Source organism: Pipistrellus kuhlii, unplaced genomic scaffold, assembly GCF_014108245.1.
Source record: "Pipistrellus kuhlii isolate mPipKuh1 unplaced genomic scaffold, mPipKuh1.p scaffold_m20_p_14, whole genome shotgun sequence".
Taxonomy (NCBI): Eukaryota; Metazoa; Chordata; class Mammalia; order Chiroptera; family Vespertilionidae; genus Pipistrellus; species Pipistrellus kuhlii.
The window spans coordinates 1,918,090-1,934,595 of record NW_023425449.1 but is presented as its reverse complement, the minus strand read 5'-3'; the positions used below and the strand labels follow the sequence as shown (position 1 = coordinate 1,934,595).

General features: G+C 63.0%; 1 protein-coding gene across 1 annotated transcript in view; it reads right to left on the bottom strand.

Moving 5' to 3' along the window:
• Window positions 1–894: 894 nt before the first annotated feature.
• The window catches only part of ZFAT (zinc finger and AT-hook domain containing), a 40,404-nt gene continuing 24,792 nt past the window's right edge, over window positions 895–16,506 (bottom strand). Inside the window, exons 7-16 of the mRNA XM_036437524.2 lie at window positions 16,203–16,435; window positions 11,283–11,370; window positions 11,030–11,179; window positions 9,660–9,833; window positions 9,355–9,443; window positions 7,116–7,254; window positions 4,028–4,146; window positions 3,615–3,741; window positions 2,528–2,658; window positions 895–1,807 (exon numbers count right to left, since the gene is read on the bottom strand). Of these exons, the coding sequence (XP_036293417.1) occupies window positions 1,568–1,807; window positions 2,528–2,658; window positions 3,615–3,741; window positions 4,028–4,146; window positions 7,116–7,254; window positions 9,355–9,443; window positions 9,660–9,833; window positions 11,030–11,179; window positions 11,283–11,370; window positions 16,203–16,435 (1,490 nt within the window). The 3' untranslated portion in view covers window positions 895–1,567. The remainder of the gene's footprint in view (window positions 1,808–2,527; window positions 2,659–3,614; window positions 3,742–4,027; window positions 4,147–7,115; window positions 7,255–9,354; window positions 9,444–9,659; window positions 9,834–11,029; window positions 11,180–11,282; window positions 11,371–16,202; window positions 16,436–16,506) is intronic.

Here is a 16,506-nt window from a genome sequence, read left to right as displayed (position 1 = left end):
CAGCTTGTTCTCGGTTCTGTCTCTGGCTGATCTTTGTCCCTTTCCCCTTAGAGCTACCCACCAGCCAAGGGGATGCCGATGGCTCGGTGCCTGTGCTCATACTGCCCCGGCCCCAGGGGCCAGCTCCACATCCCTTTCTCTGGAATTCCCTTCCCTGACCCCAGTCCTTGCAAGTGCAACGCCTATCTAGTCCGCAAACCCTGATCACAGGCCGCCTCCTCCAGGAAGTTCTCAGCTCACTCCTTCTTCCTCTGACGCCCTCTTCCCTCCCTGGCTTAGGACAGGCCGCTGCTTTCCTCCTCCTATTAGAGCAGCCTCCAGGCTCTGCTGGGGAGGGCGAGCGGATGGCAACAGTGAAGGCCAAGTGCATGGGGCTGTGGACTCCACCCTCATTAACCACACCAACGACCACTGCATCTCTCTACCTGCTGATACACCTGCATGGGATGGCCTTACAGGGTCCTTAGAGGGAACGGACCTTGACCTTGGGGAGCTGGGTGGTGGTGACGTCAGGCGGCCCAGGCTGGGCAGGTGCAGGAGGACTCGCCTAGATGTCACCGGTGCTGGGCACAGGGCGGGGGCTCAGAGAGGTGCAGGCCTTACCCTTGAGCGCCTGGACTGGAACCTGTCACACCTGGTGTGTCCGCAAGGCCTGATCGTGGGCACCAAGTGGACAGAGGGGAAGGTGCTGCCACGTCTGGGCCGGCGGCAAGCCAAATGCTGGCACAGACGCCAGCCCCCAACACTGGGCCCCAGAGCGAGTCTAAATGCTTCAGGAGAGAGCACCGGGGCTGCGCCTCAGGGGCCTGGGCTGCGGACCGAAGGGGGCGAGGTGGGCGCCAAACCTGAGGTCTGTATCCAGGAGCGGAGACGCAAACCACCCAGCCTAAGTCCTCAGGCAGAGGCTGGTTTTATTCCATCCACCTGCCTCCTTAGAATAGGAGGTGAAGGGTTAAAAGTGCATTTCTTTTTTTTAAAAAAAGCCAAAGAATGCCAAGACTATAAGCTGAGACCCCGGCCCGAAATGACGGGGGCAGAGTCATGGAATTGTGGTCACTCCCATGATAAGCGCCTGGATGCGGGGGAGGGGGGACTGTGATTCGGGGGAAGGGGGGTGGACTCGGGGATAAGCCTGCCCACCCTTTCCAGGGGGCCCTGGCTCTGTGGTGCCGCCTCTCAGCGGGCTGCACGCAGTCCCGAGTGCAGATTCGGCACCTCGGTGGGGTCAGGAGTGGGGCTGGGATTCGGGAAGAGAATGATGGGAATGGGGGGGGGGTGTATGCGAAAGGAAGGGCCGATGTGGTGTGAGCCATGTCTGAAGAACTGATGCAGAAATCTTCCCAGAAGCAGATCATTCGGGGGGCGGGGGAGGGGGTTGTGCTGGGGATGGGAATCCCATATTGCGGTGGATGCCCGTCACCTTGCAGGGCCAGGAGAGCCCCGTGGCGGCCGGCGGGTGGGAGGAGCACAGAGCAGAGCAGCCAGGACAGCACCGGCGGCAGCCGCCCCGCCCGGCCCCCCGGCGCCCGCACAGCCTGGCACCGGGCCCTGGGCTGCGCGTGCGAGCTCAGAGCTCCGGGGCCGGCTGCCCCCCGGCCGGCTCCTCGGCGGGCGGCATGGCCTCCTGCACGTACACGATGAACTCGGAGGGCTCCCCGCCCTGCGTGTACACCGTCACCGTCTCGATGCCCTCCACGTCGTCCGAGGACACAACCAGGTGGTGCTGCTCGGCCAGCTCCACGGACGCCTGCTGCAGCGTCTCCTGGATCATGACCGTGTGGTTGGCGCTGGGCTCCTCGTCCGTGACCTGCGGGAGGCAGGACGGAGGTCACGTCACGCAGGGCCTGCCTCTGGGTCCGGCCGTGACAACAGCACCCCCTCCACGGGTGCCCTCACCCCCGGGACAGGTGCAGCGTGGACAACGGCCCACCAGCTGCCCAGGGCCCGGTGCCCATGGGACACCAGTGTGCTGGGGAGGACACAGCGCAGAGAGCCACGGGTGCAGGGCTGGGCCGCTCCCACCAGGGGCGCAGGGCAGGGGGGCGGGCGGCCAGGGCAGAGGGCAGGTGAGAAGATGGCAGGGACTCCAGGGGAGAGGGGGGAGGTGGGCTTGCTCCCACAGCTCCTGGCCATGGCGCCTCCTTCCCAGCCAGCACGGGGCCTCTCCTCCCTGCCCACCCCGTGACACGCCAGACTCCACGCTCCCGCTGGGCCCCACGACTAGACCGCTCCCTGTGGGCAGGGGCCTGGCCGCGGGCAGGGGCCGCGCTCAGAGGAGTTGGAAAGGCACCGGGGGTCGGACTCCACAGAGGGGAGGCCTGGGAGAGCACCGAGTCGCATCGCTGACAGAAGTCACCAGGAGCCAGCGAGCTTCCGGGAGCGGCATTACCCACGGGGCGATGGGGAAAACAAGCCTGTGATGACCACGGAGAAACGGACGCGCGGGAGACAGACCCGCGTGCTGGGCTCCGCCCGGGAAGCGAGCGAGCGCCCAGGGGACAGGGACGCGGCGAGGCGAGGGCCGTACCTGCTTCACCACAGTCACCGTGCCCGGAGCCATGGCCACCACGGAGGCCACGGCCGTGGCATCGTGGGCCTCGCTGCCCAGCTCGATGATCTGCTGGAGGATGTTCACCGCCGTGGGGTCCAGCCGGTCGCCTTTCGGGGAAGAAACACGGGGGACTGCTGAGGCCGCTGGTCCTGGAGATCCCTGAAGGCCCACAGCCGGAGCTCCGCCCAGATGCTCGGAGCCCAAGTGTGGTGGCCCGGGACCGCCCCTCAGGACAGAGGCCCGGGCGGGGCCAGGCACTCGGCGCCAAAGATGTGGCACAGGCTCTGGCAGAACAGCCAGGGAGGTCTCACTGTCAAGGGGACGGGCTTAGCGTCCCAAACCCATTCCAGCTTGGGTACTACCTGAATCATCTCCAAAAACCCGAATGCAGCCCGGCCGGTAAGCTCAGTGGCTGAGCGTCAACCTGTGAACCAGGAGGTCACGGTTCGATTCCCCCGGGTGCAGGCTTGGTCCCCAGTAGGGGGCGTGCAGGAGGCAGCCGATCAATGATTCTCTCTCATCCTTGATGTTTCCATCTCCTTCTCCTTCTGAAACCAATTTAAAAATATACTTTAAAAATTAAAAGCTTAGCCGAAGCCGGTTTGGCTCAGTGGTAGAGCGTCCGTCTGCAGACTGAAAGGTCCCAGGTTCGATTCCGGTCAAGGGCATGTACATTGGTTGCGGGCACATCCCTGGTAGGGGGTGTGCAGGAGGCAGCTGGTTGATGTTTCTCTCTCATCGACATTTCTAATTCTCTATCTCTCTCCCTTCCTCTCTGTAAAAAGTCAATAAAATATACTAAAAAATATATAAATAAATAAAAATTAAAAATAAAAATAAAAATTTTTAGAATCCATGTCATCGGGGCGGGGGGGGGTAGGGGAACTGCTGAGACCCCTGCCTGCCTGCCCTCGCCATCAGGGCGGTGTCTGCCCTGCGGGGAGCAGTGGGAGGCGGGGGCGTCAGGTACTGGGTAAAGGGCAGGATGGGGCACATGACCGTGGCAACGACGATGTCCGTGACCTGACCACCTTCGGACACGCACCCCCAGGCCCCCACATACCGCTCTCGGAGGTGTATCTGAGGTCCCGCAGTGCGGCCACCGCGGCCTGCGTGCCCTGCACGTCCTCCTCGGCCTCCGCGATGTGCAGGTACTGGGCGGCCGGCTCCTCGGCGGCCTCCGTCGCTGGCTGAGCAAACACAGGACACCCGCGTGACCTCCTGATGGCCACCTGCCCCTCCCCTGCACCCTACCCCACCCCCGTCCCGGGATGAGGTCAGCAGACAAAACCAGAGCTCTCTGCACCCTCCCCCTTTCCCCTGAGGCAGCGGCTGCTCCGATAAAAACCCATCTCCCAGGGAGAAACTTCCCTTTGTGAACGGGGAGCCTTTACCAGCTCTGGTGGGCAGCCCTGCCCACGCCCTGGCCCGGGAGCAGCTGGCAGCCGGGGCCTGGCCGCTCCGGCTGAGCCTCACCTCCCACTTGGGCTCCCCCTCCGTCTCCACCAGCTTCAGGCCGTGCTTGTTCTTCAGGTGCCGGTTGAACTCCCAGCGGGTGCCGTACACGAAGCTGCACACGGGGCACTTCAGGCCGCCTGCCGGAGGGGACAGACACACGGTCAGCGGGGCCTCCTCCCTCCCGGGCTTCACCTTCCAGCCGCGCTCGCTGGCGCTGGAGCGAGAGCCACAGGCCCGCTTGCTAAGGCAGAGGCTTTTCAATGGGGGGCGTCCTCCCCACTCACGAAGGAGCACCTGCAGAGCCCACGCATCTGTCCGCCACCCACAGCCAGGGTTCCACAGCCCGAGTCAACCAACCACGGGTGGAAAATACCATTTTTTAAAGACACACTGTAGTGTGTGCTAGGCAGTCAACTATGACGGTTGTGTCTGCACAGATTCTTTTTTGTGTCACTATTCCTCAAACAACACGGCGTTTTCATGGCCCGAGACGCTGAGTGCCCAAAGGTGGTTCGACGCCAGGCCCCGCGGGCGGAGCCGGCAGAGCGAGAGCCACAGGCGCCAGCTCTCCGCCCTGCGTCCCAGGAGAGGCGGCTCCGAGAGACGCTGTATCCCAATGGTCCGCGCTCTCCTCTTTTTAGGCGAGACCTAATGAGCCTGACTTCTCACGGACAGAGGATAATAAAGCTTTGTTATCATTGATTAACCATCTATTAAAACCACATTTTCATAGGATCGCTGTTTAAAACTCCCCGAGGTGTGAGACCCGTCACCTTTGCTTCTTCTTGGTGAAACGGATGCTGGTTCTAGAAAGACTAAGAATGAGGCAGCCAACCAGAGCAAACCGCCTGAGGCTGCACGCAGGCGCTCACATGAAAGCCAAGGCCGGTGAGCAGATCCATTCCTGATCAAAGGCACATGCCAAGGCTGCAGGTTCGAACCCTGGCCCTTGGTTGGGGCACCTGTGAGAGGCAACCAATCAATGTGTCTGTCTGTCTGTCTCTCTCTCTCTTCCTCCCTTCCCCACCCACTTCCATTCTCTTTAAAAATCAACGGAAAAACTATCCTCGGGTGAGGATTGACGGCAACAAAAAAGATTCCTTAGAGAAAACTAGTTGAGGGAGGAAACATCCTTACCTTACATTTAAATTAAAATTAGTATGATAATGCCCCACATTAATTAAAGCTTCCACCTCAGCCACAGCGACGTTAATTAAAGAACCAGTGGAAGTCTGTAATCTAGACAGTGGTTGGCAAACTCATTAGTCAACAGAGCCAAATATCAACAGCACAATGATTGGGATTTCTTTGGAGAGCCACATTCTTTAAACTTAAACTTCTAATGCCACTTCTTCAACATAGACTCGCCCAGGCCGTGGTATTTTGTGGAAGAGCCACACTCAAGGGGCCACAGAGCCGCATGTGGCTCCCGGGCCACAGTTTGCCGTCCACGGGGCTAGACCAAGGGCGTCACTCTGCCGTGAGCTGCCATCAGAGCTGAGAGAAATGAATTCCGACCTTACTTCCCGGCACTCCCAGGCCGGGCACAGCACGGTCAGGGGCCACGGGGGCAGGAGGGCTGATGGGAAGTGCCCACCTGAGAGCTGCACGCCCACCCCACCACGTCCCCTCAGGCCCGGGACCGGGCGGAAGAACAGAGTCTCAGGAGCAATTGTCAAAATCGATCGTGGCACCCGTGCTCTTTTAGGAACGGAATCTATCCTGGAGGAGTTCAGGCGTTGAGCACCGTGCTCCTCTGTGGTGGCTGATGAGAACGACTCCAGTTTCATTTTCAGCTGTCTATCTCCCGGGACGCCCCGCCCCGCTGGGGAGTGGAGGCCGCCATGTGCGCTGGCTCTCTGGGCCCAGAGCCACTTGAACCTCCGGGGAGGGAGTTCTCTCCGAGGTGAAATGGTGATGCCCCACAGCGGGGCAGGCGGCCCCCAGGCACTGCATCCTTATCCCTGGGGGGTGCCCTCCGGGCGGGATGTGCCCTGGGGGGGTGCCCTCCGGGGGACGTGCCCTGGGGGGATGTGCCCTCCGGGCGGGATGTGCCCTCTGGGTGGGACGTGCCCTCCGTGGCAAAGGGCTGCAGGACGGATGTGGTGAAGGATCTGGAGAGGGTGAGGATTCCGGTGTAACCCCAGGGCGCCTCCAAGGGAGCAGGGGGCCCAGCACTGGCCATCGGGGGCTCTGAAGGTGAAGGGGGGCTGGAGCCAAGGAGTGTGGGGCCCCTAGAGCTGGCGGAGGCCAGGAAACGGATTCCCACCAGCGCCGCTGCGACACACTGGCTGGCACACCTGCCTTCCCCCGGGAGACGAGGAGACACGGCTGGGACTTCGGACCTGCGGGGACGAGCAGCAGCGGACGCTGCAGGCTGCGGCACTGAACTAACAGAGCGCAGGCAAGCCGGACGACATTGCTCTGTGCGACACCAGCATCTGCGCTAACCCCTCCCACGCGGGAACACGGGACCGATCCCTGAAAAAAGCAGCCAAAACCTCCCAACGTCTCCATCACAGGAGAGGCGCCCTCCACCCTCCTCAGGGTGAATGTTCTGGGCGGTTTTTCCTTTCCAGGGTGAGACTCTGAGGACTCGCTAACCATTTCTGAGCCCCTTATAGAAGCCCCCTATAGACACGCTGGCCGCAGCGGTCTCTGCAGTTGCAATACACGAGAAGCCTGGACCCCACGGCCGGCCGCAGGAGCGGGGACGGGTCCGAGCGGCCCAGGGCGGGGCTGAGCACAGAGAGCCTTCGAGAGACAAGGAGGACCAGAAGGAAGCCAGTCCGTGTGCAATGGAGAGAGGACGCCGTGACTCCCGGGGGTGCGAAGGGCGGCCGGACGCAGACGAAGGCGGGCGGAGGGGAGCTGTGGGGACGTTATGACGGCTGCCTTTCACACTTCCATCGAGGCTGCTCGAACACGGCCAACAAGGAGCGGAGCGCCGGCGAACAGTAACGAGGAGGAGGAGGGGGGAGACACGGCGACGACGAAGCGTTAACGGCTCGTTCAGGGACAGGATTACACGGCCAGAGGTCACGGCTCCGCAGAAACGCGCAGAGGCGGCGGGGGCTGCGCGGGCCCCGGGCCGGCGTGCGCCTACCTTGCCGGACGAGCGCGTCTGCGGCCAGCTCCCCGGCGCCCACGTTGGCGTACTCCTCGTTGGGGTGCTTCCTGTTGTAGTGCCTCTTCAGGGAGCCCGAGATGTTGCAGGAGTAATGGCAGTGGGCGCAGCGGAAAGGCTGTGGGGACAGGAGGACCGTCAGGGGAAGGTGGGGACGGGAGGACGGTCAGGGGAAGGTGGGGACGGGGAGGACGGTCAGGGGAAGGTGGGGACAGGAGGACGGTCAGGGGAAGGTGGGGACAGGAGGACGGTCAGGGGAAGGTGGGGACGGGGAGGACGGTCAGGGGAAGGTGGGGACGGGGAGGACAGTCAGGGGAAGGTGGGGACGGGAGGACGGTCAGGGGAAGGTGGGGACAGGAGGACGGTCAGGGGAAGGTGGGGACGGGGAGGACGGTCAGGGGAAGGTGGGGACAGGAGGACGGTCAGGGGAAGGTGGGGACGGGGAGGACGGTCAGGGGAAGGTGGGGACGGGGAGGACGGTCAGGGGAAGGTGGGGACGGGGAGGACGGTCAGGGGAAGGTGGGGACAGGAGGACAGCCAGGGGAAGGTGGGGACAGGAGGACAGCCAGGGGAAGGTGGGGACGGGGAGGACGGTCAGGGGCAGGTGGGGACGGGGAGGACGGCCAGGGGAAGGTAGGGACGGGGAGGACGGTCAGGGGAAGGTGGGGACGGGGAGGACGGTCAGGGGAAGGTGGGGACGGGGAGGACGGTCAGGGGAAGGTGGGGACGGGAGGACGGTCAGGGGAAGGTAGGGACGGGGAGGACGGTCAGGGGAAGGTGGGGACAGGAGGGCGGCCAGGGGAAGGTGGGGACGGGGAGGACGGTCAGGGGAAGGTGGGGACGGGAGGACGGTCAGGGGAAGGTAGGGACGGGGAGGACGGCCAGGGGAAGGTAGGGACGGGGAGGACAGTCAGGGGAAGGTAGGGACGGGGAGGACGGTCAGGGGAAGGTGGGGACGGGGAGGACGGTCAGGGGAAGGTGGGGACGGGGAGGACGGTCAGGGGAAGGTGGGGACAGGAGGACAGCCAGGGGAAGGTGGGGACAGGAGGACAGCCAGGGGAAGGTGGGGACGGGGAGGACGGTCAGGGGCAGGTGGGGACGGGGAGGACGGTCAGGGGAAGGTGGGGACGGGGAGGACGGCCAGGGGAAGGTGGGGCCAGGAGGACGGTCAGGGGAGCCCGGCCCAGGTGGAACCCTCAGGATGAGGAGCTCAACCACTGGGCCACCCCCGCCTTTCCGCCCTTCAGCAAGCACAGAGCCGCCTCTGCTGTAAAGTAAGGCAGAGACTAAGGCGACAGCCAGGAGGGCCGATGCCGTGAGGCCACGGGCACCACAGGCTCAGAGTGGGGGCACGGAGGCCGCACTCATCACCGCCAGCAGCAGCGAGTCCATCCGAGCTAACCACTGCTCGCCCGGGGCTCAGGGGCTCTCCCAGCATTGATTCTGTGTAATCACTGGCGCTGTCAAAAATGCAGTATTTCCGGAGGCGACAGCACGAGTTATTAGACAGGCAGGGTTTTAATTTAACATAAGTCGATCCAATTTTCTTTTTCTTCCCCCCCCCCCCCCCCAGAAGTGCTTTAAAGCATCTCGCACACAAGGAAGCAGAGGGCGGATAAGGGTTTCAGCAGAGACGTATCAGCTCTAACCATTTAATAACCCGCCGGTCCTGCCAGCCCCTTCCTTCTCCTCTAACTACACAGCTTCGGGGGGAGAGGGGACTGTGACCTCAAACCCTCCCTCCTTCCCAGCTGAGAGCTGAAAGCAGACACAACACCAGCCCTGTCCTGCCCACACACACCCCCCTCCCCCCAGGCCCAGGGACGCCGCTGGACCTGGGACACGTTCTGGCTGCTGAGCTGACCCGCAGTGGCAAGCGCTCAGGGTTCGCCTGCGTTGGGTAACCGGACAGCCACTGCGGGCTGGGTGCTCAGAGCAGCGAGGGAAGCGGGGACGGCCCCCCGCCCCTCCCTCTGCGGGAGGGAGACCAGCCCGTCGGACACAGACCGGGCAGAACCCCAGCAACGCCACTCACCCTCAAGGGGTTTGTGAAGATGCTAGAACTGAGCACGCTGTAACCTGACAACGGCAACGCCTTGCTCACTGAGGATCGGCTGGCGGCAAACACACATCGCACCGAAATGCCACGTCCCCGTGTCTCCCCGACGGTCTGCCTGGTTCCCCTTCGAGAGGGAAGGCCGTGCACCCGCGCCCGTACCTTGAAGGAGGCGTGCTGCTCCATGTGCCGCAGCAGCTGGGGCTTCTGGGCCGCCGTGTAGTCACACACCGTGCACTTGAACTGCTTCCCTGGGGAGGAGGGGGGGCGGGTGAGCGGCAGTGCCAGGCCCGGGGCCCCGGGCACCGGAGGACGCCTGTCATGGGGAGCGTGGAGTCTCGGGGGAGCCGGCAGGGACACAGGCCGCCACCTCTCAGAAGGAAAATTCCGCCCCTGCCCGGACACCCGCCGCTCCTGCCGGACGCGGGCGCAGCCGCACGCCTCGCGGGAGGGCGGCAGGGACTCACCGTCCGCGGTGTGCAGGAGCTTGTGGCTCTTCAGCGTGCCCTTGGACTTGAACTTCTTGCCGCACATGTCGCAGAGGTGGGTCTTCTCCGTGCTGTGCCGGTTCATGTGAGCCTTGAGGTTGCTCTTGCTGCGCGTTGCGTACTCACACAGCGAGCACTTGAAGGGTTTCACGCCTGCCGAGCAGAGGCCAGACATCTGTGCCCACGCGTGTACATGTGTGCGTGCATGTGCGTGCGTGTGCGTGCGCATGTGTGCACGTGTATGTGTGAGTGTGCGTGTGCACACGCCCACCCCCATCCTGACCAAAGCAGCGCAGTGCTTGCCCTACACTCGCTGCACAAGTTCCACGCCCACTCCTCCCGGCTGCGCCCCGACTGGGCCGCCCTCTCCTCCGGAGCCTCCCAGGCCCCCTCGGCACCCCCTCCCTTATCCCTCCTCCTCAAGCACATCCCCGCTTCCCTGTCTGTGCCCACGCCCCGGGGGCTCAGCCCACTGTGCGGCTCAGGCCACTGCGGGGCGCTGTCCACATCTCTCCCCACAGCCCTGGGCAGCTCACCCACCAGATGCTCATCAAATCCACTCCAACGCCTTAAACTGAACAAAATTAACCAACCCAGAGCCTTCGTAAAAACCTACGGGGCCCGGCCGGCGTGGTGCAGGGGTTGAGCATTGACCTGTGAACCAGGCGGTCACGGTTTAATTCATTGCCAAGGCACATGTCCAGGTTGTGGGCTCCATCCCGTGGTGTGTGCAGGAGGCAGCGGATGATGATTCTCTCTCATCACGGATGCTTCGCTCTCTCCCCCTCTCCCTTCCTCTCTGACATCTCCATCCCTCCTCCTGGGGCTTCATCTGCACCCAACTCTTCCACCATCAGATCCTCCCCGTGGGTGGGGCAGGAGTCCTCAAACTTTTTAAAGTGGGGGCCAGATCACGGTCCCTCAGAGAGCTGGAGGGCCGGACTATATGAACTACTAATTCCTACTGTAACACCTCGGCTGCGCTCACTGCCCAAAAAACCTGGCGGGCCGGATCAGACTCCTGGAATAGAGGGCTCTGGGGTCAGACCACCACCACTGCTCAGCAGTGCCAGCACGGCGCCCCCTTGTGGGCAGCGGCGGTACTGCTGTGCTGAGGGGCCCGGCTGCCTGGGGCGGGGCCTCCTGGGGATGTCTTTATGAAGAGCCGCTCACCGCTCACCACCACAACTGCAACTACATGCACAGCTGAGCCCCCGGTTGGAGGGACGGAGGGACACGCTTCGCGGTGTGCGAGAGGAGTTTCCCGGCAGAGACCCGAAGGCAGGGCCGCCCCTGGCCTCGCTCCTGATGGAAGCGTGCCCCCGCCCCGCGGCTGGGCGGACACTCACCCTCGTGAGCCCAGATGTGGCGCTGCAGGTCGGAGCCGTTCTTCATGAAGTAGAAGTCGCAGTACGGGCACTTCATGGCCCGCTTCCCGATCAGCCCCTTCAGCTGCACCCGCCGGCCCAGCACCTCGGAGATGGTGCTCATGGAGACCTCTGCAAGGAAGGCGGGCGTCACCGCGGCAGCCGGGCCCAGGGGCAGCCGGGCCCACGGGGCAGCCCCCAGGAGGCTCTCCCACTCCACGCGGCATGGCCTTACCCGGGTGGTTCGTCTTGATGTGCGACTTTATCAGCCGGTCTTCCGAGAACGACTTCTCGCACACGGGGCACGAGTAGCTCCTTTTGTCCTGAGCGGAGAGAGAGCGCAGTCAACGGCCGCCTGGAGTCACCGGGCGCGGAGGAGAGGTCACCGCCCGCCGCCGCCGCCGCCACCATGAGGGAGCCGGGTGCGCAGTACGCCCGTCCCGGAACGCGTGTGCGGCCCATACCTGCCCCGCACGGCCCGCACCGGCTCACATCTGCCTACACGGCTGGCTGGCTCCATGGGGCAGGGGAGCGCGGCCACCCCGTGGCAGGGCAGGGACGGGCTCGGTGGGAGGTGGCCAGGCTGCAGGGCACGGCGCGGCCTCGAGGCTCACACCGGCCAGTCCCCAGCGCTCAGGGCCCGGCGCACAGGGTGCAGGAGGCTCTCCGTGGACGGCCATTGTCGTGCCCACGGCACAGACGACGAGACTGAGGCTGAGGGCTGCCAGGAAGAGCCCAGGTCGGACCCGAGGGTGCCGATGCCCAGCTGGGCTCCTCCCGCCTCCTGGGCTGCGGTGAGGCCCTCCCCGGCGCGGCCGCCGCCTCACCGCCAGCCCTAATGCCAAACCAAAGGCGATAGGAGAAGAGAAAACCACAGGCCGGCATCGCCCCTGATCACAGACGCAAACCTGAACAGAACGTGAGCACACCAACCCAACGGGACCTGAAGGAACTCACCCTGCGGGCCCGTGGGGCCCGTCCCGGGTGGGCAGGGCGCGTGGGGGAGGGGCACACGGGGAGTGTGTGCGTTCTGCTCATTTTGACCCTAAAACGGCTCCGAAGTAAAGTGTGTCCAAAAGGCACACACAGTGCTCAGCACAGCGAGTGCTGGAGGAATGAGGCCATCGCTGCTGCAGCTCAGCCTCGGAGCGCAGACCCTCCGGCCCTGGGGACCGCCTGGGGGTCTGACTGAGCTGAGCGTACCTCCAGACTGCCTGGTGGCCTCGAAGGAGGTCCCAGGAGCCTGGTGCTCCCCGGAGTACAGTTAAGAAAAGGGTCCTTGGTATTTAAAAACAAAACGGTTTGGCTCAGTGGCCACGGCATCGGCCCGCGAACTGAAGGGTCGGTCCCGGGTTCAATTCCAGTCAAGGGCACGAACGAGCCTTGGCTGCAGGTTCCCCAGCGGCCCTGGCTGGGGTGCGTGCAGGAGGCAACCAACTGACGTGTCTCTGTCACATGGACGTCTGCTTCTCCCCCTCCCTTCCGTTCTCTCAAAAAAAAAAAAAAAAAATCAATGGAAAAGTATCCTCGGTGAGGATTAACAAGAATAAAAATAAAACATAAAAAAAGCAAAGTCCCTCTGAACAGCTGACTGGTGTGGGTGCATTTCACACCTCCTGGGTTCCAGCACCGCCCGCCGGGCCGGACGCCCGGGGTGCAGGCAGCCAGCGCGAGCGAGGCCCAGCCAGTGGCCAGGCCTTCGCCCCCATGGCATCACGGCTCACGGCTTCTCCGCGTGCTCCTGTCACTGCCTCCTCCCCCCCCCCCCCAGGTCACCTCGGCCTCCGCATCGCACACCATGTCACGGTGACACCTGAAGGATGCGCCCGCCCGGAGGAGACCTGTCCCGCCCACGTCCTGCGCTGTCGGAGGAGCTCAGAAGCTTGAAGGAGTCGGCGGGGATCTCCCCCGAGTCCCTGCTGTTTGATTGTTTTCCTTTTAATCTCTGATCGTCCGGAAGCAATTTATCTCGGAGCTTATCAGGCCCCTCCCTCCCCGGTGCCACTGAAGCCTGGCGGAAGGACACGGGCGGCTGGAAGGTGCTCTCTCAGACACATTGATGCCTTTTTCAAAACCTCCACCCGCTCTGCGCGGAGATGAAAACGGGCGGACGAAGCAAACTTAAAAGCGCGGCGGTGAAGGCGCTCCCGGCAGAGGCAGCTGTGCGGGCGGCACCCGTGATGGGGACAGAGCCGGGGCCCAGAGCTGTGGTCCCGGGAAATGACCTTCAGAGCAGCACAAGGCTCTCCCAGGAGGGAGGCGGCAACCGGAGGCCAGGGCTACGGCCACGGCATGCAGTGCAGCCCCCGGCCGGGGCTCAGAGCCCCGTTCCCACTCTGAGCACCCCTCACCCCTCGCCTTGTCTACACCCAGTGCCTCAGGCTGGATCAGCTGGCCTAAGCACCTATAAGCACCTGGAAACTCACTTACAAACCCAAGTGGGAGCCGCACTCGGACCACTGTCTCGGGGATTAGAGGCTGTGTCTACGGCACCGCCGTCCTCGGGGGGCTCAGCCCTCCCGGGGGGCCGCGCTGTGCCCAGCTTCACCGCGAGGACAAAGGCGGGAGACGCGGAGCCACGGCAGGGAGAGCGCCACCTGGGCCCGGCCATCACCCCGGACGCTCCACAGGGACAGCGGCGCTGGGACTGAGCCGTGAGGAAGGAGCTGGAATCGGGCTCCGTTTGGGTTTCCATTTCAGCTCCATTTCTGCTTTCCCAGGCCGCCCCCTGGGGTCCAGGCCCGGGCGGCTGCCAGGAAGCTGCTCTGTGCAGGGGACACTCTGGGGCCCGGGGACAAACCGGCCTGTGACCCGGTAAGAAAGGCTCAGCCGCAGCCGGGAAAGGAACAGTGTCTCCCGCCACTCAGGCTCTGGAAGCTTCTCCCCCACTTAGAGAAAGGAGGCCCCGGGGACGGGCACTACGCCCAGAGGGGCACTGGGCAGCCCCTTCCTTCCTCGGCGCCCGGCGGGCACACATCCCTGGTGAGGTTTTTTACATGCGTTTGCCTTTATAGCCAAATGAGCGCACTTACAGGTCAGGGACTCACGGACATGTCCCTTCGCCTCCCCGCATATACATGTACACACACGGACATGTACACGTACGGAAACAAAGGTCTCAGAAATAACACGACCTCGGTGGGGGCGGTAATGCTGAGAATTTCTGTTCTGTTCTATTCCCTCCCCTGTGTAAGGTCGAGCGGCCGGGCTCCACCGAACTCAGCGAGCGCCCCGGACTGGACCGGAAGGGGTCGGCCCCAGGCCGGAACACACGCTGACCTGGCTGTTCTACACATTCCCTAGCTTCACCCTCACCGCCCTGAGAACAGGACAGAGGCGTTGTGTCCATTTCACAGATGAGAAAAGGAAGGCTCAAGGAGGCTGCACTGTCGCCCTAGACCCAGACGTGGACGCGGGGTCTGACTCCAGCCTGCCACACCCCAACGCCCCTCTCCCGTACAAACAGAGACCTCCTCAAACTCCCCTTCCTCCCCTGGGCACAGCGGCCCAGGCATGTCCCCGACCATGACCCTGAGCAGGCCTCCCCACCTCCTGACTCCAAGGCAGCCTAACGGGAGGGCGGGGTGCCAGGCGGGAACCGCGTGAAGGGGTACACACCTTCCTTCCCCGGGTGGACCCTGAGCTGAGAAACAGCCGAGTCCCCCGGGAAGGAAACCGAGCCCCCCGGAGCCCCCCACAGCGGGAACAGACGGGGTACAGGTCCTAGGGGGGCAGGGCTCCTTTCAGACTTCGCCCTGCGTGGGACTCGATGTTGAAAACAGGCCAGTCCTGCATCGAAGGGGGGGTCCCCGCACGCCCGGCCTCAGCGCCGAGGGTCACAGTGAGAACCGCGTCCCGGGCTGACTGGAGGACTCACCCCCTCAGGACGGCACCCTCCCCACGCAGCCTGCCCGCCGCCCGGCGTCTGCCTGCACGCCGTGTTCCACCACGAAGCTCGCGTGCACCTCGGAGGAAGGGGCAGCGCCGTCACGCCACTCCGCAAGGACAGGGACTCACCCAAGGCCACACAGCCGGTGCAGCGCGGGAGACGGGACTCGGACCCAGGTTTCTAACCCCACAGGGCATGCTATCCCCTCCCCTCAAAACCTGGGAACCCTGACTTCAGCCTTAGCGGCCACATGCCAGTGTCACTGACGGTGGTGCCAGGAAACGGTGGCATGACACCCAGCCTCCGAAGCCCCGCTTTGTGCCGCCTGAGGCACAGGAAGGTTGCCATGGAAACGAGCCCCACCCGGGCGGCTGCGCCCCTGACACCCGTCTCACAGTCTCAAACCACTCCCCACTGTCAGCCTCTCCAGCTCGATGAGCGAGCGCAAAAATAAACCGTCCTGCGCTGTTACATCATCCCCCACCACAGAAGTAAACAATTCACCGCCGTGAGTAGGAACCGCACCTGGAATAAACACATCGCTTTTTTAAAAATAAAATTGCTTGCCCGGCCGGTTTTGCTCAGTGATTGAGCGTGGGCCTAGGAATCAGGAGGTCACGGTTCGATTCCTGGTCAGGCACGGGCCTGGGTGATGTCTCAATCCCCAGTGGGGATACAGGAGACAACCGATCAATGATTCTCTCTCCTCATTGATCTCTCTCTCTCTCTCTCTCTCTCTCCCTCCCTCTCTGCAATCCATATGAAAATGTTAAAAAACAAAATAAAATTGCTTCACCGATAGTCTCGATTTCCTACAAATAACACAGACAGTCGTGGCCGTCACGGTTCACTGGGCTCTTGCTATGACCCCCACGCCTTATCCTCACTGGGCAGGCGTCACCGGACCAGATCCCACCACATCTTCCGGCGGCAGCTCCGGGGGCTCCCTCACTCCTGTCATTAGTATTCCTTACTTCTGTTCCGCAGAGCTCCCTCTGCAGACTCTCCCCCCTGCTGAACGTTCTGCACAGAAAGCAAGTTTCCTCCCTCTCATCTTTCTTCTTTTTTCTTTTTCATCCACGGGAGACTCTCCCGGGAAGGCTCCGGGGAGGCAGAGAGCCGGCGTGGTGAGCAGGCCTCTCTGGGCTCAGGGTGGGCGCTGACGCACCGGATGGGCACCAAGCGGGGACACCTCCATAGGCACGAAGGCGAGTGAGCAAGCCAGGAGCACCCAGGGGAGACGGGCTGCCCCCCGCTTCTACTTACCAGCTCTGTGTGCACTTTAAGGTGGGCCTGCAGCTTATATTTATCTGGAGTCGAGTAGTCACAGCCATCAGTGGGGCACTTCAGCAGGATGTTACTGTGTTTCTGAATGACATGGCGTTTAAGGCAGTTTTTGGTGATGGAGGAATAATGACACTGGGAGCAATAATACAGATGTTCCCGGGTGTGGGTGCGGACATGCATGTCAAAGTGCACTTGGTACCAAAAAAGTTTGCCTAAAAAAACATGTTCACGTGAGAACAAGGAAGTGTCTTTTACACTGAGCTTGATTCTTTTCCACCTGCCT